The sequence below is a fragment of the Mustelus asterias genome, chromosome 20, assembly GCF_964213995.1.
Source record: "Mustelus asterias chromosome 20, sMusAst1.hap1.1, whole genome shotgun sequence".
Taxonomy (NCBI): domain Eukaryota; kingdom Metazoa; phylum Chordata; class Chondrichthyes; order Carcharhiniformes; family Triakidae; genus Mustelus; species Mustelus asterias.
The window spans coordinates 31947291-31970864 of NC_135820.1; the positions used below are offsets into that span (position 1 = coordinate 31947291).

A 23574-nucleotide genomic window follows, 5' to 3' on the forward strand; every position below is an offset into this window, starting at 1 on the left:
AAAATTCCATTTGCCGCCTTAATTACCTGCTGCACCTGCATACCAACTTTTTGTGATTCCACATTAAATGTCAGTGCTGTAGCTGTACTTGGAACATCTTGGCTAGGTGCACGACAGGTTCTGGATCGAATCCAGCCATGGCAGATGGTGAAATTTGAATTCAATAAAAAATCTGGAATTAAAAGTCCATGAAACCGTTGTCAACTGTTGTCTGTTTCATACAAGGGATGTCCACATCCCTTGTATGAATTTTAAAAAATATTGTCAGGGTCCATTGCCTTTGCAGTATTCAGTGCCTTCAGCTGTTCATTGTTGTCAGTCGAATCAAATTTGCTGGATACTGGCATCTGTCATGCTGGGGTTCTCCAGAGGCTGCCAAGGTGGTTTATCCACTTGGGACATCTGCCTGAAGGTTGTTGCAAATATTTCAGCCTCATCTTTTGCTCTAATGCTGGGTTCCTGCATCATTGAGGATAGGGATATTTATGGATGGGGAGCCAGACCAAGCTATGATGCAACCAGAAAGAATGCTTTCTATGATGCATCTGTAAAGGTTGGTGAGAACCGTAGCTGACATGCCAAATTTCCTTAGTCTTCTGAGAAAGTAGAGGCATTGGTGGACTTTCTTAACTATAGTGTTGGCAGGGGGTCCAGGTTGGTGATCTGGACACCTAGAAACCTGAAGCTCTCAACCCTTTCTACTTCGTCCCCGTTGATGTAGACGGGCATGTTCTCCTCTACACTCCCTGAAGTCCTGTTGCTGAAATTTCTGAGAAGGTGGAGAATATGTTCTGTAGCTGAAAATCATTTCTGTTCAATCTTGCTTCAATGTGAACTGTTCTGACATTGCAACCTCTACAGTTCCGTGTTACTGTTTTCCAGGATAGTTGTGTCCGATTTCCCGTAGTGTATTTTCCTTAATCGACCAAATCCAAGCTGCTACCAATCCAAGACACTGGAAGGAGGACATGGTCCTTGTTCAATGGATAATTTGCAGCAGTATTGTGGATTTAATTACCTCTGCACCTTTTGGTACTTTGTTTCTGCATATTTGTTTTTTTACTGTTAGTGTGTTGTGTGATGAGAATATCTGAGCACATAAGTTTTGGTTTTATTTCCATACTCATTTATAGGTTTTGACTTGTAGATTTTTTTTGTACCTAATTAGGGAATATGCAGAATCTGTTGGCCGAAAGGTTCGTGATCTTGGTATGGTTGTCGATTTGATATTCCTGAATACTGAAGTGTCGCTTACCCAAGCTCTTGAAGATGTCAGCAGGGGAGGCACAGCATTTGCCATCGTTATTACTCAGCAACATGAAATACATAGATCATGTACTGTTAATATCCTGTTTGGAACACCACAGGGTAAGTTTGTCCTTTTAAATTACTTAGTTTTGAGCTGCGTATTTGCTTTTTGTTTTCATCTGCACTGTGCCTGCAAATCATCAAAAGATGTTGCGAAAATATTGCATCCTTTTTATTCTAAAGTGGTTCGCTAGGCTTCCCACCTTTTGCGTTTAACCTACAGTTGACAAATTCAATTGCTTTTAATTAGAAGTCATTGTTGGCTACCCCTCATTTTGAGGATGGCATCTCAGGATTGTGGGTTCCTGCCATGGGCGTGTCATCGACTTGGATACAATCAAGACTATGGTACTTAAAGCTAGGAACTTTGAGTATGCTATTATCTATGTACGATGAGGACACATATACAATGAGATGCATTGCTAGATGTTCTGCTGATTTATACAGATGATTTGCAGTAATAGTTCACTGCAGCAAATGAGAAACAAGCAAGTTTTTAATCCTTAATTTATATTCATAGTCCACCAATCATAGTGCAGCTTTTTGTCCTTTCTTACCCAACAGAAAACCGTCTCCTAATCTGTCGTTAGCATAATATGTCACATATCTGTTTTTGGGACGAGTTCTTGTACTTATCTTTGTTCTCCGCCATGGCCACAGGAACCATAGTGTTTAAGGAACTGACACAAGGTGAGATTAGTCACTTCTCTGAATAAGCAACCGCTGATCTTACTCAGGGTTTGTCTGCATATAAGCACTTTACGTTCTTGCTGACAGACCTGTCTGCCATAGTTGTTGTAACTTAATTCCGCAGGTGGTCTTGTGACTGGGCCAATTCTCAACCCACGGGTCTTTGGGCACATGGGACTTCTAATTAAAAGCAATTGAATTTGTCAACTATCAGTCGAGCGGAAAAAGTGGGAAGCCTAGCGTAACACTTTAGAATAAAAAGGATGCAATATTTTTTGCAACATCTGTTGGTGATTTGCAGGCGCAGTGCAGATGAAAGCAATGTCCTCAAGATAGGGCAATCCAGAGTGCAGAATTTGCTCCATTTTTCTTTCTTTCTCTGCCACAATGCCTGTTCAGTAAGGTGGTGGGACTCAAAAAACATCTTGATGGATTGGTTGTTTCCATTCCAAAAGATTTAAGATTTGTAACAATCATTAATGTCTATTAATGTGCTGCAAAGATAATTTCAGAATGTATTTTGAGGAGCTTCCTTTGGCCTCCCCTGAAACATTGTTCATTTAAGAGTTGAGAAAATGGAACTTGGAAGGGGCGGTGCTTTTCGGCTATCCGAGCAGTATCCAGTCCATCGAAGTTGATTTTGCAGTTTTGCCAGCATGCTTGTGGAGCTTGCTTCAAGAAGGTCACTCGTATTTGTTTGACAGCTCCCCCATTAAATCGGGAGGGTGAGGCAACGTCATTGCTGATTGAATTTGGAACTTCTCTATCTTTGTTGCTGTTACATTTTCCACATCTTAGTGCAGTATGAGGGTGTGGTGATGACAACTGTTGACGGGTTTCTTTTAAGGCTGTATATTGCTAAAACTTAAGCTCAACACAGAGGCTCACAACTCCCGTGTACTGATTCTAAGACATGACTTTATTAATGAATGAATGAAAAATGAAATCTCGAATGCCTTAAAGCTACTGCAAAATCTTAAAACACAAAGATCAATTCTGTCTGGTGCAGAATGGGTTAACTCTACTTGTTTCAAAAAAGGGGCGGAGTACGTTTTCTCAAATGGACGACATGTCAAAACTCCACAATTTCCGAACCTAATTCTAAACTTTATATTTTCATTGTTAAGATTAATCCAAAGCAAGATTTATCGTCACTTTTTAAATATCCCAATTCTCGATCATACCTGCTAAGTTAAGACTATCGTGTTCATTTCACAATCTAACTCTCCTTACTTCCCAAATGCAAAGCCCAGCCACCTTCCCAGACTAACGCAGACACACATTCTCGCTCCAAAAATAGCAGTGCTCAAATATCTGTCGAATTCTTATCCTCTTTTTTTAGAATGACCATGGCCATCGACTATTCTCAAATTTAAGGAATTTCAAGGCCCCATTTGATTTTGAAGTGTCTGAATTAATCCCACTAAAAACACTAACCTGCTCTTCTACCAATTTTACAATTTACCTGCAATTCTCAGGCATCCACACAAGGGCGCTCTGATCCTTCTAATCTGCATTCTCTGTCACAGGCTGTCATGGATCCTCACAGCCTGTCTGCCTTTCTCTTTTTTTAAAAACCCTTTGAGTTCCACTCCAAGCCCACTCTGGGTTCTCAGTAATTTCACCCCACCCCACAGAGACCTCCAGCGCACTCACTATTTTGGTCTCCTAATCATCCCTTAGTGCTAACCTCTCTCTCTCAGGACCTATAGTGCCGATGTCCTTCGTCACTTCTCTCCCTCTCTTCGAGTGCTTCCTGGGAGGTGGCTCTCTCTGGCTCTGCTGGCAAACCGATCCAGGTTCATTTTCACACCCAATCCTTCGTATTGAGCGCCCCAACTCCCCAACGCCTTCCCTACCATGTGCCTCTCTGGGTCCGCTGTGCAGAGCAGTAGCATGTATCCGTCCACGTCCACACCCCAAACACACTTTTGAGCATGGTTTACTCTGCATTAACACTATTCCACAACTCATGACATCGATTCGGGTGAGTCAGCTTACAACCCTGACGGCCTGCCACGCACTCCTGTAATTGGGGTGGTCAATATAAAAACATACATATACCCACTTAGGAGTCGCCTCCTGCCACCTAAAGCCAGTGACGTCACCCTGCTCACAGCGCCAAATTGTTGGTGGGGGATTTCTTTTGAGGCTGTGTATTGCTAAAACTTAAGCTAAATACAGAGACTCACAAATTCAGTGTACTAAGACGTGACTTTATTAACCGAATGATATAAAGAAGCTCAGCACTCCAGGTAGAGAATGCGGGCAGCCCAATATCACGCTGCGAAGCAATACCTCTGCAAGGGCATCAAGTCCTTTATAGTGATACAGAAATCACTTAGAACTGTGAGCTGAACAATGACATAATTCAGGAGCTACCAATGAATTGATCTGTTGTTTTGTATTTGTATGTGGCAGAAGAAAGTATACATGATGAGGCCATGCTATATGCACTTTGTCAGCAGGGGGATGCCATTTGTATTGACTTTTCCCACATCGTCCTTTCCAATGGTTCTGCCCTAGGCAACTGAGTTACAGCCAGCCCTGACTTTATAAAGTCGCCCAGAAGGATAATCTTTTGGGATGGCAGTGAAGACTTCAGGGTCAGAATAGAACTCTTCTTTAACATCTTAAATCAGATTCAAGGTTCAGGGCGTTAGCTGAGCTGTAGGTGAGGTGCCATGAATCTTTCATTTAGACAACTGGGAGGTTCTGGCAGTGCATCCAAGATCCTAATCCAGGTGGCAATAGCAACTTTGTGGATTTTAGGGTTACTGTCGGCCTTTCCAGCCGACAGTAACCCTGTTTATTCCTTCAGTTGCCCCTACCCAAGAAGATACGTCTCACTCGAAGATGGCAGTGTTAATTTGGAGTTCTAGTATGCCACTGTTGCTGGATTCAGTTGGTAATTAGTTGACTACAGTACTGGTTTTGTACCTTGCAAAACAATTGGGGCTTGTGTGCATAATCCTAACATTACAAAATTGCATTGAACAAAGTCAGTCATAATTTAAGGACATATTTTGGATGATGTTGTCTATGCTTTCATGTTTCTTGAAGATGCATTCACTTTTGGAATCAGACGGTCAATAGAAGAGAACCAAGATTCAATTTTGGATCTAGAGAGGCTACCTCTCCTTTGAGACCTATTGTCAATAGAAACAGTTATTTGGGAAATGTGCTATGTAAAACCAGACTGAACTATTTTGCATTGTCTGTGCTTCTGTTTTTGTCTGTAGCAGCTGGCTGAAAAGTGAAAATCATTCTTGCTCCCCATTGGCAGCAACTTCTTGAGAGGTTGATAAGTGTTACACATTAAGGAACCTAAGTAACTTGAACTATTGTGTTGCAAGCACTATGAATGGCTTCCCTTAATGAGGTCCAATGATTACCATCTGGATTAAGAATGTGGAATGTTTCAGAAGTTGATTGTAATTAACTAACTACCTCACAAAATGGGTGCGCTAAATGAGTGAGAGTAATTGAGGTGAATTTTACCAGGCACACTGCCGTTGAAATTGGAGTTTCCTCTTTACAGTATAAGCTTAGAGTTACTTTTGCTCACTGCAGTATGTAGGTTGGCAAAACTAACCTTAGTACCTAATTTTGCATTAATAAAGTCATTTTAGTTAAAGTCACCATAAAGGTATAGAACATAGAATAGTACAGTACAGTACAGGCCCTTCGGCCCTCAATGTTGTGCCGAGCTTTGTCTGAAACCAAGAGCAAGCTATCCCACTCTCTGTCATTCTGGTGTGCTCCATGTGCCTATCCAATAACCGCTTGAAAGTTCCTAAAGTGTCCGACTCCACTATCACAGCAGGCAGTCCATTCCACACCCCAACCACTCTGAGTAAAGAACCTACCTCGGACATCCCTCCTATACTCCCACCATGAACCTTATAGTTACGCCCCCTAGTAGCAGCTACATCCACCCGAGGAAATAGTCTCTGAACGTCCACTCTTATCTATCCCCCTCATCATCTTATAAACCTCTATTAAGTCGCCTCTCAACCTCCTCCGCTCTAAAGAGAAAAGCCCCAGCTCCCTCAACCTTTCCTCATAAGACCTACCCTCCAAACCAGGCAGCATCCTGGTAAATCTCCTTTGCACTCTCTCCAAAGCTTCCACATCCTTCTTATAGTGAGGTGACCAGAACTGCACACAATATTCCAAATGTGGTCTCACCAAGGTCCTGTACAGTTGCAGCATAACCCCATGGCTCTTAAACTCAAACCCTCTGTTAATAAACGCTAACACACTATAGGCCTTCTTCACTGCTCTATCCACCTGAGTGGCAACTTTCAGAGACCTGTGGATATGAACCCCAAGATTTCTCTGTTCCTCCACATTCCTCAGAACCCTGCCATTGACCCTGTAATCTGCATTCAAATGTGTCCTACCAAAATGAATCACCTCGCACCTATCAGGTTTAAACTCCCATCTGCCATTTTTTGGCTCAGCTCTGCATCCTATCAATGTCTCTTTGCAGCCTACAATAGCCCTCCACCTCATCCACTACTCCACCAATCTTGGTGTCATCAGCAAATTTACTGATCCACCCTTCAGCCCCCTCCTCCAAGTCATTGATAAAAATCACAAAAAGCAGAGGACCCAGCACTGATCCCTGTGGTACACCGCTGGTAACTGGTCTCCAGTTTGAAAATTTTCCATCCACCACCACCCTCTGTCTTCTATGATTTAGCCAGTTACTTATCCAATCGGCCAAATTTCCCTCTATCACACCTCCTTACTTTCTTCATGAGCCGACCATGGGGGACCTTATCAAACGCCTTCCTAAAATCCATGTATATGACATCAACTGCTCTACCTTCATCTACACACTTAGTTACCTCCTCAAAGAATTCAATCAAATTTGTGAGGCAAGACTTACCCTTCACGAATCTGTGTTGACTGTGTCTGCATTGATATTTTGCATTTCATATCCAGAGCATCGTAACATGCCAATGGCTGATGCAATGATCTTGGTTGCACGTAATTATGAGCGGTACAAGACGGAAACACGTGAAAAAGAACGAGAAGAGGTTGCAAGAAAGGCAGCTAAAATGGCAGATGAAGTAATCATGCGTGAACGTGAGCCTACCCAAGGGGGTCTGGAAGAACGAGGGAATCCCCCCAGCATCCAGCCACTGTTGAACCTGCTTGCTGATGGAAGATACCTTACCATCGAGGAAATTGACAAGATCATAGAATACCTGAGAGAGAAAAAGGAACGGTTTCTTCGAGGAGGAGACTCCTTGCATGGTAACATTTATAACTTGTATATGGAGAGTCCATGACTCTGGCTGTTTAGATATTGATGTTTTAAAACTTAATGGACTTGCTATTTTACTTCAGCTGTAACAGATTAGAATCACTGTCAGTCTAATCAGCACTCAAATGTTGCAACTCTAGGGTTAAATAAAGGGAGAACTGAAATATAGTTTGGTTACCTTATGATTAATGTTCCTAGTTGTAAATGGTCTGCTTGTAAAATGCATCTGCATTGGTGTTCAGCGAGCTATTAAGTGGAATTGGATCTAATTCTCATACTTTGACCTAATAATCAATTAAATGTTAGTTTAGCTTGAATTCTTTTTCAGATACTCTACCCTACAATTTAATTCTGAATCCTAAAATTCTCAATCCGAATCACTACTTAATCTACTACATTTCAGAGAATAAAGTCTAGTTTACATAATCTCTTTATTTAATTAATGTTTGGTTGCCTTGGTAATATTCTGGTGCATCTGTGCTGCACCCCTTTCAAGGATGAGGTTCTCGCTATCTAAATTAATAAATATAGTGAGTAGTTTAAGACCTCACACAAATATTGAAACACTACTGATCATTTCCCTCTCGTTAAGAGTATATATCCATTATCTCCACCCTCTATTGCAACCAGAATCTTCAGTCAGACCTCTGATTCAATTATTAGCATCATCTGACCTTAGTGATTAATCACTTATGATGGCTGTGGTCTTCATTATGCTACAGTAAATTGAGATGGTTGTGATAAAGATTTTTTTTAACCGATTTTCTTGACAGGATCTGTTCACAATCCAGCTACCATGCCTAGACCAAACATGGGTTCCGTAGGGATGAACCCACTCGATGCACAGTCGTCGCTACCATCTGCTCCGTCTTTAAAGGGAGGACCGCAGGACACACAAGCAGCACAGCAGCAGGAGCTGCAAGCCAAGATTTTAAGCCTCTTCAACAGCGGAGCATCTGGTGCAAACACGAATACTGCAGGATCGCAGGGCCCAGCTTATGGAAGTGCACTGAATACCCAGCCTCAAAACCGAGCTAGCCAGCTCAGTCTGAGTAACTCTTCATATCTGTCTCAAGCTCAGCAGCGCATGACAGGTCCTAATTCACAACTTCCACCTTTAATGAGTCAAGCAGTTGCACCAAGAGCCACTGCCATTCGCTCACCTCTGCCTCAACCCCAAGGTCTTTATGGCCAGCAGCAACCTCGAGGTCCAACCCCTAATCAGTCAAGTGCTTTGTCTCAGGCCCAGAGATCTGGTGTTGCAACAGGTATAAACTTTGATAACCCTAGTGTGCAAAAAGCATTGGATACCCTGATTCAGAGTGGTCCATCTTTATCCCACTTAGTGAACCAAGCTTCTACCCAGGTACCACGCCCTGGGCAGCCAATGAACCAGGCTTCTATGGCATCTTACCAGCGCCACTACTGAGCCTGGGTGCGGTGTGGGGGGGGGGGGGGGGGGGTAGTAGATGCCCTTATGGAAGAGCAGTCATCAAAACCCCCTTTAAGGCTACCAGTTAAGGTTTCATAAACAAATGTAGGTTATTGAATGAGTGCCTCATTTGGAAAAAAAAGGTTACTGTTCAGTTCAGGTGTGTTTTAAGAAGTCAGTTGCTTTTATAGTAACCAGGTAATTGGAATCATTTTATAAAGGCACTTATCTTGTAACTATATATAAAAAAAACTACATTTGTTCATGAACAAGGCTGTAATAGTAATCACCTAGTTCATGTTGACTTTGATCTTTTCAAATAAAAAAATTGAAATGTTAATCAGATGATCCTGTGTATTAAAGCATGATGCTGCAGTCTGAATCCAGTGTTTTTAATGGATATTTCTAAAAGTGTAACTAAAATCCAGAATAGCAGACCTTACTAAAGTAAACAAGTTTTTATATTTTAATGTTTTTGTCACTTTGTTTTCCTTTTATAACTAAATCCTAGGCTAGACAGGTTGTCATTGTCATAATGGTTCTGTAAAATTGACTTTTGTAAGTTTTATGGTTTCCTGTTACATTTGTGATCCCCTTTCCCTTGTGTACATTCTCTTCAGCTGTGAGCAAGTGCTTTACATGCTTAATTTGTAGCCAGTGCCATTTGCAGTTGTGGAATGGTGGCTGTTGTATATTTCTTGGTAGTTCAATGTTTGAGTCTACTTTCACCTGGTTTGTAAAGAATAAAGGTTTCTCTTCCATTTTTCCCCTTTGGTTGTGTATGTATGTGTGTGTATATATATTATGGATGGGCAAAAGTTGCAAAAGTATTGATAACTCAAAAGGTGGGTGACGGAAATCCAGTGGCACCCTTTGGGGAATCATTCCAGTCTGACTAAAGCAAACTTTTTTCCCCCCCACTGCTGAGATCTGCACAAAAAGATTGTGTAAAGTTGAACTTCAAGAGAATTACAGTAGCAGAAATTGGTGTGGGACAGACTGGAGTTTATTTTTTAATTCAAAGCATTTTTTTGAAAGAAGGTTTTGTTGAAATGTTTGAAATTGATGGCAATGGAATTGTGAACTTTCATTGCAATAATGTTGTGAAGATTGTTTCAAAGGGGTGTGTCTAGTATTAGTTGTAATCAATAAAATACTTGAGGCCAGACATGAAGTTAAATTGGGGGTCTTGACTGCTATTTACCTGAATCCATTTTAAAAAAGGAGACAAGGTTTCAGGATGAAATGAAGGTAGTTAAATTGGAAAACATTGAGGAGGAAGTAGATAGAGCTTAAATGAGCCTGTCGTGCAATCTGTATTCCTACAAAAGATATTTTTGAAAATTCTGTACAACTAATGGAAGTGAAGTTGAGACTCGACTAGTTTATCAAATGTGTACGTAGTTCGGCCACTGGTAAAATCATCTGTGGAGTGTCTCTTCAGATTACCTGGATTAAGTTGGTTGAATCAATTTTTATTAAATAAATTCCCTGGCTTTTCTCCATGTAAATGGTTTGCAGAGTGTACCCAACATTGTCATCAGTTCTTCCTCCCTGCAGCCCAGAGCAAGAGTTTCATGGTGCATTGAATCACAGGTGAAAGCCTACTGACCACTGAAATTTAGTGTGCAGCCATAATGACCAGAGAGGTCACAATTGTCTACCATCTTTTACATGGTGAAGGTCATTAGCGTGCACACAATATTTGAGCATTGACTGTTGTGGCCCCTTTCTCTGTTAACTGCCCATTCTTGCTTCCCCTGTCACATGTCATGGAACAAAAACAGCCAACAAATTACTGTATTCAGATTCTTGAGTAAAGTGTGACTGTAACATATGAAAAGTTCAAAGTGTTGTGGGTTTCCCCTCATTACAATTTTGGTAGAATTTATGGCACAGGGAGCAGTTTGAAATGATGGATTGAAGCAGCAAGAATGTTTATTTTTTAACCGTAGTTTATCAATATTGATGGCATAAATATGGCCAGTGATAACATTGTATAATCTATGCCTGGATGTTCCTATCTGTGATCTAAATGTGAATTGGTCCTTGGCTATTGAGAAAATAGTCTTGCTGTTTGTCAGGGCTGTCAGAAATAAGCATGGAGGCTTCAACTCTTTGGGACTGGATCTTATACCAACCTTGTTAATATGTACTCGTGCAAGACAAATGCTTATGATACAAGGTTGTCAAGTTTGATTTGTATGGAAGCTGGAAAAATCATTGTGCATAAGTGAGTGTTCTGAGCTTAAGTTTCGGTGAGGTGTGATGGTAGAGAGAACAGCACATAATGATTCTTAGAAAAGCAAAAACAAGATCAGGTAAAGGTGGTGAAAATGTGTCAATTATAGGATGGTTAAGACAAACAGTATCAACTTGCCCTTGTGACCATTCTTAGGGTTGAGCAAGGAGAAATGCCTTTGAGGAAAGGGGAAGGAAGAGAAACTAAATGGGATTTGTTGCATTGCTACTTGTGCTGATGACCTTTGATCTAAAGAATGGTGATTACCAACTAAGCTTGCTAGTTCAGGAGATTTGTTATTGTTGGAAGACCAGTCAAGTGTAATGACCAATATCTTGCACATGATGACCAAAAACAATGATAATTCCACTTAAGCCCCTTGTATCCCTTTTCTGGTAAAGCAGTGAGGCAATACATCCGTTTATTCCTTATGGCTCAACAGGGTATTATTTATGTTTCAGACACCCAGAATACTGTGTGGATAGCAGGACATGTGATCATCAGCCAGGCACGTGACAGAGCAGCCACCAAACCGTACGGGATCAATCTTGGCCTTGATAAACGTGGTTTTTCAGTTCATTGGCTGAGCACACCTGATCTGAGATGGCACGAGCTCCATGACTTATTAAGGCGTCACCTGGCACAACACCAGCCCCCAAAGTACCTGCTCATTCATTTGGGAGATAATGACATAGGTTACGTCCTGGCTAGTGATATAATATATACGGCAAAAGAAGTGCTGGGAGCACTGGAAGCCCGATTACCAAAGACTACATTGATTTTTTCAGAGTTGCTCCCACGTCCTCATTGGACTTTTCAGCCTAGTGCTCAACTTGAGAATGACAGGAGAACTATAAATGGGGTAATAAAAAAATACATGGAGTACAAGGGCCAAAGATACATAGAACACCCTTTTGACATCAGGCGTCAAGCTCTTTATGTTGGTAGAGGAGATTACTTAACTGATGTTGGTTTAGATTTATTCAATAACACTTTGATGGACAGTCTGAAATATTACGTGAGGGAAGATCTGATGTATGGCAGTTAGATTGTTTCCCACTTGATTGGCATTCCTCTCCTGTTGCCTGATGACCTGAAACCAATAAGTGGCTACTTCACTACTGGCCTATCTACAGTTAGATTGGTTCTTTTTTTGGTCGATGCAGGAAACATTTGCAAAACTGTCATCTTGGGCAGCTGCTGACATGCCAAACTGATCAGTAGCCAAAGTTCTGTTGTTGACTAAATCAAAAGTTGAAATGGGGTGCTGTGTAATTGCATCCATATGTATTTTGATTTGTTAAGTTTGAGAGCGCTTAACAGACTAGTCAAGGGAAATTTTTCATGTCTGTTTGAATGATTTTTGTTTGTAATAAATGCAGGCTAATTGGCCTTTCATTGTTAAGTGGTGTTGTGTTTTTTCATTTTTAAATGCAATATTTTATTCCAAAGCAACAGCTGTTTCAGAAGTGGGTGCCATGCCACTGGTGATGGAGTTAAAACGTTTTATTTCAGTGGATGCTGAATGCTGATTTTCAATTGTATGGAAGTGGACGTTTTTATGAACTGCACTCTTTTTAAAAAAGGCTGATTGTGTGAAGTGCAGAAAACAGGATACAGCACCACATAAATGTGAATATTCTTGTGTCTTCTATTTGTTTTGGCAAGGAGAGGGAATATACACTAGAATATTTGTTATTCTGTGCAGCCATTTTTAGGTGGGTCAAGAGGAAGAAGGATGTATGTTAAATGTAACTATGGAAAATACTAAGACAAAATTTACACTTTACAGTGCAGAATGTAGATGCAAATATTTTTGTTTGCACAAAACTGCGCATTTAACATGTTGCACACAATACATGAACAGTTGGGAAAGAAACCCGGGCATTACAACTGTGAAAAACTAATTTTGAAGTAAGCAATCCCACCATTAACATCCAAGAAATATCAACATACATTCACATAGCAACATTGTATTTGCCCAAGTCATGCAAGTCAAGTCGTAGGGCCCAAAATTGTCCGATTTCCTTTCGGGCATCATGAAGTCATCGCAGTTGCATTAAGGAAGCAAAACCAAATCTTTAAGATTGTAAGACTTGCAGCTTGCCACTGCTTATATCTGAAAACAGGTTTTTGCATGGCTGAGGGCAATGCAGTTTGTTTAGATCTATGTTAATCATGCGTAAGTCATAGATGACTTAAAACTCTGGGTTGTGTGCTTACATCTCACTTTTTGCTGTGTATAGCAAAAGTAACACGCCTATTTGAACCACTTACAAAGGTGATGGACCATCTCATTGGTCTCAGCAGGTTATGGGACCAGACAAACATTTGAGTTTTCAATGAATTTAAGTTTAATCTCTAACTTTGTTTTTTTCCCAGTCTGCATAAATGTGTGCTCTGTTGACTTTCATTAGGCAATTAACTTTAATGTGTGTGTAGTGAGCCATGTGGAGGGAAACTGGTGAGCTAGGGAATAATCACATGTTAGAGTATTAGTGAGCTTTGCTGGGCCAAACTTAAAAACATAATTTTTTCTGGGAAGCAGTTTCATTGTCACTCTTACTGAGACTAGAAATGCCAGATTTTCTCTTTACTCTTTGGTTAACTTTGCAGACCTCCCAGTCTGAAAAACATACGCCACCACCACACTCTTGCTTCTTATTTCTTATTAATCTTATGTGGCACTTTGTTGAATCCCTTTGGGAAGTCCAGAACTGTCTCATTTACACCACCTTGATTTAACACCAGGCACCCAATCAAATAATTCATTCAAATTTGAAAATTTGCCATGAACAATTCTGGCTCTCAATTAACAATTTCTAATCAGAGTTTGTTTTGTCTTTGATAGTTTCCAATAACATCTTCACCACTGATAGGTTTACACGTCTATGGTTTCTTTTTATTTACCCCGCCTCCCACTATTTCTTGAATGTGCAACCTTCCAAGCCTCTGACACTGCCTGTATCCAATGAGGATTAACAATTGTAATCCATATCCCTGACAATGTAGGATGATTCTAGCATCTTTCAGTAATACTAATTTTGTTTCGATAGTGGTACTTGCTCTCGTAAACTACACCTTTTGTGAAGACATGCAAAATACTCATTTCTGCCTCTAGATGAAGTTTCTCTCGGTAGGCCCAATATTTACCCAGCTAATTGCTTATGTTGTTTCTAAAACATTTTAAGATTCAATTCAATGTTGACTGCTAAGTTGTGGTTGCCATGGCGTCGTTAAGAGATTTTAGACTTAATGAATAAAAGATATTGATAAGAAAAACTTGGATACAGCTGGTTTATGCAACACAAAGGCTATCCTGGGGCAGAGCCCAGTTTTACATGCTTACAACACAGTTCCAGAAGTAAAAATGTCAGAGAGGACTCGCTGGTGTGATCAGTTACTTTGTTTCCATTGGTGACTCACTTCTGTACTGTCTTAAAGAAACAGACACCGCATACACAACATCCTTCCCCTTTTAACTTTCTTATATAATCTGCAAAATCGATTTACATTCTAAATAAACATTGTACACACACGATAGACATTTGTAAATCGATGCAACAATTGTTCAAATGGAGGGATCCTGAAGCTTGTGTTGAACAAAACTTCTAGAAAGCTTCAACTATGCACAGTTGAAAATATAGTCTTGAATGGGATTCTTCCATACAGACTTGCTGCTTTCCAAGTTTTGTCCTAGACTGCGCTGACCATGGACTACATACTTTATTCTCTGGACAGAGTTATCTCCAATTCTTTGGTCCTTTTCTCTGTCAAGCAACGTACTACTCAATGTGCGCAGCTACAATCACTTGCACAATCTTGTTTTGTCAATTGTGAAGGAAATGGATGTAGTACTTTATTTCTGGTACGTGGGTCATGTGATAAAGTATCTTCTCTTACTGATATTTCAATTCGGCATGTTTTCCATGCACCATGTTATCACTGATTCTTGTGCATTTCCACTCATTTCAAGCATTATGTTCTGGCGTGTAATTTTAGTTATCTTCCCTGCTTGAATTGCTGATTTGTTTAGTTCTCGAGCTCAACTCCTTCAACTGAGAGGCTTAATTTCCCAACTTCTTTTGTCTTCTGTATCAACCAATCTTCTGCTTGGACCTGTGTTCTTTATTCCATGCATCCACTTTTGCAATCCATTCAGTTTATCCATTTGAGTTTCTTCCAAGGTGAATCCATCATTCTCTTTTAACCATATTTGGTAACTCTTCCTACTTACGCTTTGCATATTTTCAGACAACTGCCACATTCTTTTTGTTGTAGTTGTATCAATAGTCCTACATTCAATATTTCTTCCATCTTGTCATTTTTATTAGACAATTCTCTGAAATGCTAACTTGTGTTCTCTGTTTAGGTTTGCCCATTGTTAAGTCCTCCTCAGCACCCTCAAACAACAGACAGTTCCTGCTTCAGTGCAGAATGCCAATTTCTCCAACTCATGCAATCCACACGACCGGTAGTTTGACCATTCGACTTGACCTCTGGAGCATTCCATTAGGACTATGGTGAATGATAGCTCTGCTTTCATTTCTGTTTAAACAGTAGTGATTCTTGCAGTAGATGATACAGGATGTTGCACATGAGCACTGTAGATCAAATCCTTGAGGTGCTTCACTCTGAGACTAGCAGTTCTCTCACCCATCACAAAACTGATAGCATTCATAACATGAGGATTCCTTGGCTCTGAGTTGCACATTATCACCTCTGTTGCTGAGCTCGGCTTGTGCTTTTTTGCTCTCAACCCTTTCTATTCACGTCTAACTCCAGTTCCTTCACTGCTTATTGATGAATGTTGTACCACTTCTTACTGGCCTTAATAAACTTCCTAGCTACCTCCACCTTTTTCATAGTGCTCCCCCCCCCCCCCCCCCCCTCGGTAGCTTTGATATAGCTGGGCCCTTCAAATTTAGATTATAGGTCACAAACTTCTACCTCATTTTTCTATTTGCTGCAGTAATCTGAAGTTTATCTAACTTTTTTTCTTCACTTTTCCTCCTACTTCTGGCTTGTCTTTCTGACTGATTACAGCTTTGTCATTTGCTTGTAATTCATTGCTACAACTTTCAAAGAACTTCCTATTATAATACAAAAGGATAGGATGGAACTCAGTTTGCTTTCTTTCAGTTAATTTAGTGAGTAAGTGTCTTTTGGTGCCCTCCTCCCTCAGGACTTTATTGCCTACTGAGTCTGGTATTGCCTCCTTGCTTATTACCTCCTTTGAGCTCCAGTGTTGCCTCTTTCTTGAGGTCTGGTGTTGCTTATGTATCACCTTTTTTGAGTTGCCCTCTCTTAGATTTGCCCTCTAATCTAAATTTTTCTGTCCCTTGTCCTTTGTTCCTTGTGGTCATTTTATTAAATGTGGTACAACTTTAAATCTGTTACCTCTTTAAATGCATTACTGCTTTAAGACTTGAAGCTTGTTTTAAAATGCCTTTTGTATCTGCTTTTTGGGTTTTGGGGAACCTAAAGCTGCATTCTTGGACCTTTTTTTACTGCCTGACTTCTCTTTTTAGCTAGTGGAAGTCTTTTGTTTCGATTTCTGCAGTTTCCCCATTTTTCTGGCTGCCTGGAGAGTCGTCTTTTTCCTTGTTCTGACATTCTCCTTGTTCTAACAGAAAGCCCATCAACGCCTCTTCGTTCTCAGAAGACTAAGGAAATTTGGCAACTTTTACAGATGCACCATAGAAAGCATTCTTTCTGGTTGTATCACAGCTTGGTATGGCTCTTGCTCTGCCCAAGACTGCAAGAAACTACAAAAGGTTGTGAGTGTAGCCCAGTCCATCAGGCAAACCAGCTTCCCATCTGTTGACTGTCTACACTTCCCACTGCCTCAGCAAAGCAGCCAGCATAATTAAGGACCCCACGCACCCTGGACATAACTCTTTTCTACCTTCTTCCATCGGGAAAAAGATACAAAAGTCTGAGGTCACGTACCAACCAACTCAAGAACAGCTTCTTCCCTGTTGCCATCAGACTTTTGAATGGACCTACCTTGCGGTAAGTTGATCTTCCTCTACACCCTAGCTATGACGATAACACTACATTCTGCACTCTCACTTCCTTCTCTGAACGGTATGCTTTTGTATAACGTGCAAAAAAATACTTTTCACTGTATACTAATACATGTGACAATAAATCAAATGGATCTTTCATCTAACATCAATTTCATTCCTGGATTATTTGGCACTTTTTTAAAACTACTTTCAAGATGGAAGTCTTCTCTTCCCAAAACTTCAGAACTTCTCTGTTGGAAGTCCCTCAATGCAGGGGCAGCTACTCTGACCCCCTGCAGACTCTGTTCAGATTCGGAGACCTGCCTGCTATAGCTTCCTGAGGCTTTTCTTCTCCCCTTTTCTTTTGCCTTTGAACTTATTAACTGCAGCCAACATCTTTTAATAAAACTTTTCCCAGATTTCTCCTTTTTAAACCTGGGATAGCTTTTAGCTGGATTATATCTTCCTTTTTATTTCACAAACACTCCTGTCCTTTCCAAGTTTCACTTTCCTTGCTCCTGAAGCCAATCTCGCTTTATTTTAATTTTAAAAATATCTTTTCAAATCTCTTTTACGTGCCTGGTCACTGGGTTTGGTTTCTTTGACTGTCCCTAAGGGTATGGCAATAGTTCTCGCTGAGTCTATTCGCCCAAGAAGTATCCCCCTTTTCCAACATCAATTAAACTGGAAACTCTCAGGAAAGCTCAAGATCCCGCCTCATCAGGAACATGTTATGTGATACAGTGTCAGCAAGAGATTTCAGACTTCGTTAGGAACAAAATGTACTTATTGATGAGAGCATGTTTGCTGATGATTGCACAATGTTCAGCACCATTCATGACGACTCAGATACAGAAGCAGTCCATGTTCAAATGCAACAAGATCTGGACAATTTCCAGGCTTGGGCTGACAAGTGGCAGGTAACATTTGTGCCACACAAATGACAGGCAATGACCATCACCAATAAAAGACATTCAATGGTAATTCAATCTCCCACTGTCAACATCCTTGGGGTTACCATTGACCAGAAACTCAACTGGACTCACCATATAAACACAGTGGCTGCAAGAGCAGATCAGAGGCGATGAATACTGTGGCGAGTAACTCCTAATTATCTAAAGCCTATCCATCATCTACAAGACACAAGTTAGGAGTGTGATGGAATACTTCCCACTTGCCTGGATGGGTGAAGCTCCAACAACACTCAAGAAGCTTGACACCATCCAGAACAAAGCAGCCTGCTTGATTAGCACCACATCTACAAACATTCACTACCTCCACCACCGACGCTCAGTAGCAGTAGTGTGTACTATCCACAAAATGCACTGCTGCAATTCACCAAAGATCTTTAGACAGCACCTTCCAAACCCATGACCACTTCCATCTAGAAGGACAAGAGCAACAGATACATGGGAACACCACCACCTGCAAGTTCCTCTCCAAGCCATCCTGACTTGGAAATATATCACCGTTCCTTTGCAGTGGCTGGGTCAAAGTCATGGAATTCCCTCCCTAACGGCATTGTGGGTCAACCCACAGCACATAGACTGCAGCGATTCAAGAAGGCAGCTCACCATCACCTACTCAAGGGACGGGCAATAAATGCTGGCCAGCCAGCGACGCCAGTGTCCCACAAATGATTTTTTTTTAAAATGAAGGCTGCTCTCGGGTAGAGCAAAGTTCTACATGCTTACAACATGGCTGCAGCAGTTAAAATGTTCAGTTTCCATTGGCCCCTCAAGTCAGGTGACTCACTACTGTTATACTGTCTTAGAGATAGACACCACATCCACAATAACAGCTAACCTTATAACATCCCTTTTCCTCCTGTTAACATTTTCAATTTGCTCTGTATTTTCCATAATCTTTCTAGTTGTTGTTTATCTTTCCTTTGCTGTTCTTTGGATACTCTTTTTTTTCCTTTTTGAACTAATATGCCTAGTTGTGTCTGTACAGCCTCTTGCACGAATGTCTTCCACTGTTCCACTGCTGCTTCCCCTGTACAGTAAAAGCCTTTTCCAATTTACATGTGCTAAGTACCATCTTAAATCACTGAAATTACTCTTTCATTACTAACATTTTCTGGTCTCAGTCCATAATTACAATGACCACGACATAACTTGATTTACTGTTAGCTCCATCTCCATGTTCCCAACTTTATTTTGCAGAGCCAGATCCAATATCACTTCCTTATTGGACTAACAACCAAGAAAAATATCCTATACCTACAGCAGAAATTTCTCCCTTGCCATTGGAACTATTTTTTAGTGACTTTTATGAGGATAGTCTCCTAACATAACTTCTGTTAATTGCTCTTGTGAAGCATCTTAGGATATTTTGCTATGTTAAAGATGCTATATGAATGCAAATTGTATTTTTCTTATATACCTTTGAAACTTGCCAACAAATTTACTCATCTGCCTTGGGATCTTTTAATTACATTCACTGTGCTATTGAGATAATAGACAGTATTTCCAGTTAAATGCTGAATCTAGACTTGTTTAACATAGAAAAAGCAATGTTTGATTCCACCCGATTGAAGCAACAGCGATTCCTTTTCTAACCAACGGTCCTCCTAATTTTCTTTTGTTTTACACAGTCTGTTTGTTGTACCATATGGTTAGTTTAAGGTTGTTGTGACCCTGCACCTGCATACGGTAACATAGATCCTAATCGTAAGAAATAACAGTGATTCCAGTCCTGTGAAAGGCAATATCTATAAAGGGACCATGATTCTGGCCCTATCGTATGAAGAAATAGTGATTCAAGTTCCACTCTGAAGGAAACAGTCCGATCCTATGAATTAATGCTATGAAGCATGAAGCACCTTTGCCTTCATTTATTGAAATTAATACTGATTCTCGAATCATATAATGGTCACAGCACAGAAGAAAGCCAATTGGTCCATCTTGACTATGCTAGTTCTCTCATTCACCTAATGATTTCCCTGTTGTCCTTCTCATTCTTTCTTCTCAGATAATCAATTCCCTCTTGAATGCCTCAATTGAACCTATTTCCATCACAATCCATTCCAGATCCTAGCTAGTTGCTGCCTGAAAAAAGTTTTCCTCATGTCCCTATTCCTTCTTAATTACCTTAAATCTGTGCCCTTCTGTTCTCGATCCTGCTACCAAGTGGAACTGCTCCTATGCCTTCTGAGTTTGAATACCTCTCTCATCCGTGGAACCATTCTCGTGAATCTTCTCTGCACCCTTTCCAATGTCTTCACATCCTTTTGAAAGTGTAGTGCCTAGAACTGGGCACAGTACTTCAGTTGAGGCTGAAGTAGTGTTTTATGCAAATTTAATATAACTTCCTTAGAACCATAGAAAATTACAGCTCAGAAACAGGCCTTTTGGCCCTTCTTGTCTGTGCCGAACCATTTTTTGCCTAGTCCCACTGACCTGCACTTGGACCATATCCCTCCACACCCCTCTCATCCATGAACCCGTCCAAGTTTTTCTTAAATGTTAAAAGTGATCCCGCATTTACCACTTTATCCGACAGCTCATTCCACACTCTCACCACTCTCTGCGTGAAGAAGCCCCCCCTAATATTCCTTTTAAACTTTTCTCCTTTCACCCTTAACCCATGCCCTCTGGTTTTTTTCTACCCTGGCCTCAGCGGAAAAAGCCTGCTTGCATTCACTCTATCTATACCCATCAAAATCTTATACACCTCTATCAAATCTCCCCTCAATCTTCTACGCTCCAGGGAATAAAGTCCCAACCTATTCAATCTCTCTCTGTAACTCAGCTTCTCAAGTCCCAGCAACATCCTTGTGAACCTTCTCTGCACTCTTTCAACCTTATTTACATCCTTCCTGTAACTAGGTGACCAAAACTGTACACAATACTCTAAATTCGGCCTCACCAATGCCTTATATAACCTTACCATAACACTCCAACTTTTATACTCGATACTCCGATTTATAAAGGCCAATGTACCAAAGGCACTCTTTACGACCCTATCCACCTGTGACGTCACTTTTAGGGAATTCTGTACTGTATTCCCAGATCCCTCTGTTCAACTGCACTCTTCAGAGTCCTACCATTTACCCTGTACGTTCTACTTTGGTTTGTCCTTCCAACGTGCAATATCTCACACTTGTCTGCGTTAAATTCCATTTGCCATTTTTCAGCCCATTTTTCTAGTTGGTCCAAATCCCTCTGCAAGCTTTGAAAACCTTCCTCACTGTCCACTACACCTCCAATCTTTGTATCATCAGCAAACTTGCTGATCCAATTTACCACATTATCATCCAGATCATTGATATAGATGACAAACAACAATGGACCCAACACCGATCCCTGCAGCACACCACTAGTCACAGACCTCCACTCAAAGAAGCAATCCTCCACAACCACTCTCTGGCTTCTTCCATTGAGCCAGTGTCTAATCCAATTTACTACCTCCCCATGTATACCTAGCGACTGAATCTTCCTAACTAACCTCCCATGAGGGACCTTGTCAAAGGCCTTGCTGAAATCCAGGTAGACAACATCCACCGCCTTCCCTTCATCCACTTTCCTGGTAACCTCCTCGAAAAACTCTAATAGATTGGTCAAACATGACCTACCACGCACAAAGCCATGTTGACTCTCCCTAATAAGTCCCTGTCCATCCAAATATTTGTAGATCCTATCCCTTATCACCCCTTCCAATAACTTGCCCACCACCGATGTCAAACTTACTGGCCTATAATTTCCCGGATTTCATTTGGAACTTTTTTTAAACAACGGAACAACATGAGCCACCCTCCAATCATCCAGCACCTCCCCCGTGAATACTGACATTTTAAATATGTCTGCCAGGGCCCCTGCAAGTTCAACACTAGCTTCCCTCAAGATCCGTGGGAATACCCTGTCCGGTCCTGGGGATTTATCCACTCTGATTTGCCTCAAGACAGCAAGCACCTCCACCCCTTTAATCTGTAAAGGTTCCATGACCTCCCTACCTGTTTGCCCTATTTCCGTAGACTCCATGCCCATTTCCTCAGTAAATACGGATGCAAAAAAACCATTTAGTATCTTCCCCATCTCTTTTGGTTCCATACACAGTCGACCACTCTGGTCTTCAAGAGGACCAATTTTATCCCTCACTATCCTTTTGCTCCTAACATACCTATAGAAGCTCTTTGGATTTTCCTTCACTCTGTCTGCCAAAGCAACCTCATGTCTTCTTTTAGCCCTCCTGATTTCCCTCTTAAGTAGCTTCTTGCACTTTTTATACTCCTCGAGCATCTGATCTGTTCCTTGCTGCCTGTACATTTCATACAACTCTGTCTTCCTCTTAATCAGTGTCACAATCTCCCTCGAGAACCAAGGTTCCTTATTCCGATTTACTTTGCCTTTAATCCTGACAGGAACATACAAACTCTGCACTCTCAAAATTTCTCCTTTGAAGGCCTCCCACTTTCCATTTACATCCTTACCAGAGAACAGCCTGTGCCAATCCACACTTCCCAGATCCCTTCTTATTTCATAAAATTTGGCCTTTTTCCAGTTCAGAACCTCAACCCGAGGACCAGATCTATCCTTATCCACGATCAGGTTGAAACTAATGGCATTATGATCACTGGATCCAAAGTGTTCCCTCACACTCACATCCATCACCTGCCCTAACTTATTTCCCAATAGGAGATCCAATATCGCATCCTCTCTAGTTGGCACCTCTATATACTAATGTAGAAAATTCTCCTGAACACATTTTACAAACTCTACCCCATCTAAACCTTTAACAGTATGCAAGTCCCAATCTATATGTGGAAAATTAAAATCCCCTACTATCACAACTTTGTGTTTCTTGCAGTTGTCAGCTATCTCTCCGCTGATTTGCTCCTCCAATTCTCGCTGACTATTGGGTGGTCTATAATACAACCCCATTAATGTGGTCATACCGTTCTTGTTTCTCAGCTCCACCCATAGGGCCTCTGTAGACAAGCTCCCTAATCTATCCTGCCTGAGTACCGCTGACCAACAATGCCACCCCCCCACCTTTTATCCCTCTGCCTCTATCCCGCCTGAAACATTGGAACCCTTGATGTTGATAAATCCCACATGCTCTCAATCTGTCCTGCCACACACACTGATTTATGCACACATACATCCAAGTCCTACTGCTCCTGCAAGCCCTTTAGAATTGTAACCGTTGGTTTATGTTGCCTCTGCACTTTCTTCCCTTTAAAATGAATCACTTCACATTTCTCCGTACTAAATTTCATCTGCCACCTATCCATCCATTACACCAGCATGTCTATATTCTTATGAAGTTTTACACTAACCTCTTCACAGCTTGCAATAACTCAAGTTTTATGTCATCTGCAAACTGCAAGAATGAAGTTAATCGTCATTTGGGCAAATAGGGGTTAATTAAGGAAAGCCAGCATACGTTTGCTAAGGTCAAATTATGTTTCACTAACTTGCTGCTTCCTGTTGAATCCATGTCGCTAGTCTTCCTTTAATTCCATGAGCTCTAACCTTGATCACAAGTCTGCTGTGTAACACTTTATCAGATGCCTTTAGAAGCCTGTGTTATCTCATCAAACCTCTCTATCACCTCACTAAAAAAACTCATGCAAGTTAGTTAAACATAATTTGACCTTAACAAATGT

At 40.9% G+C, this 23574-nt stretch overlaps 1 protein-coding gene across 3 annotated transcripts in view; it reads left to right on the forward strand.

The window, feature by feature from the left end:
* The window catches only part of LOC144508461 (nuclear receptor coactivator 5-like), a 45365-nt gene extending 33016 nt beyond the window's left edge, over window positions 1–12349 (forward strand). For all 3 annotated transcript variants that reach the window (XM_078236392.1, XM_078236394.1, XM_078236393.1), the window contains 4 exons: window positions 1169–1368; window positions 6952–7266; window positions 8050–8544; window positions 11412–12349. In XM_078236392.1, coding sequence (XP_078092518.1) covers window positions 1169–1368; window positions 6952–7266; window positions 8050–8544; window positions 11412–11998 — 1597 coding nt within the window. In that variant the 3' untranslated portion in view covers window positions 11999–12349. The remainder of the gene's footprint in view (window positions 1–1168; window positions 1369–6951; window positions 7267–8049; window positions 8545–11411) is intronic.
* The last annotated feature ends 11225 nt before the right edge of the window (window positions 12350–23574 follow it).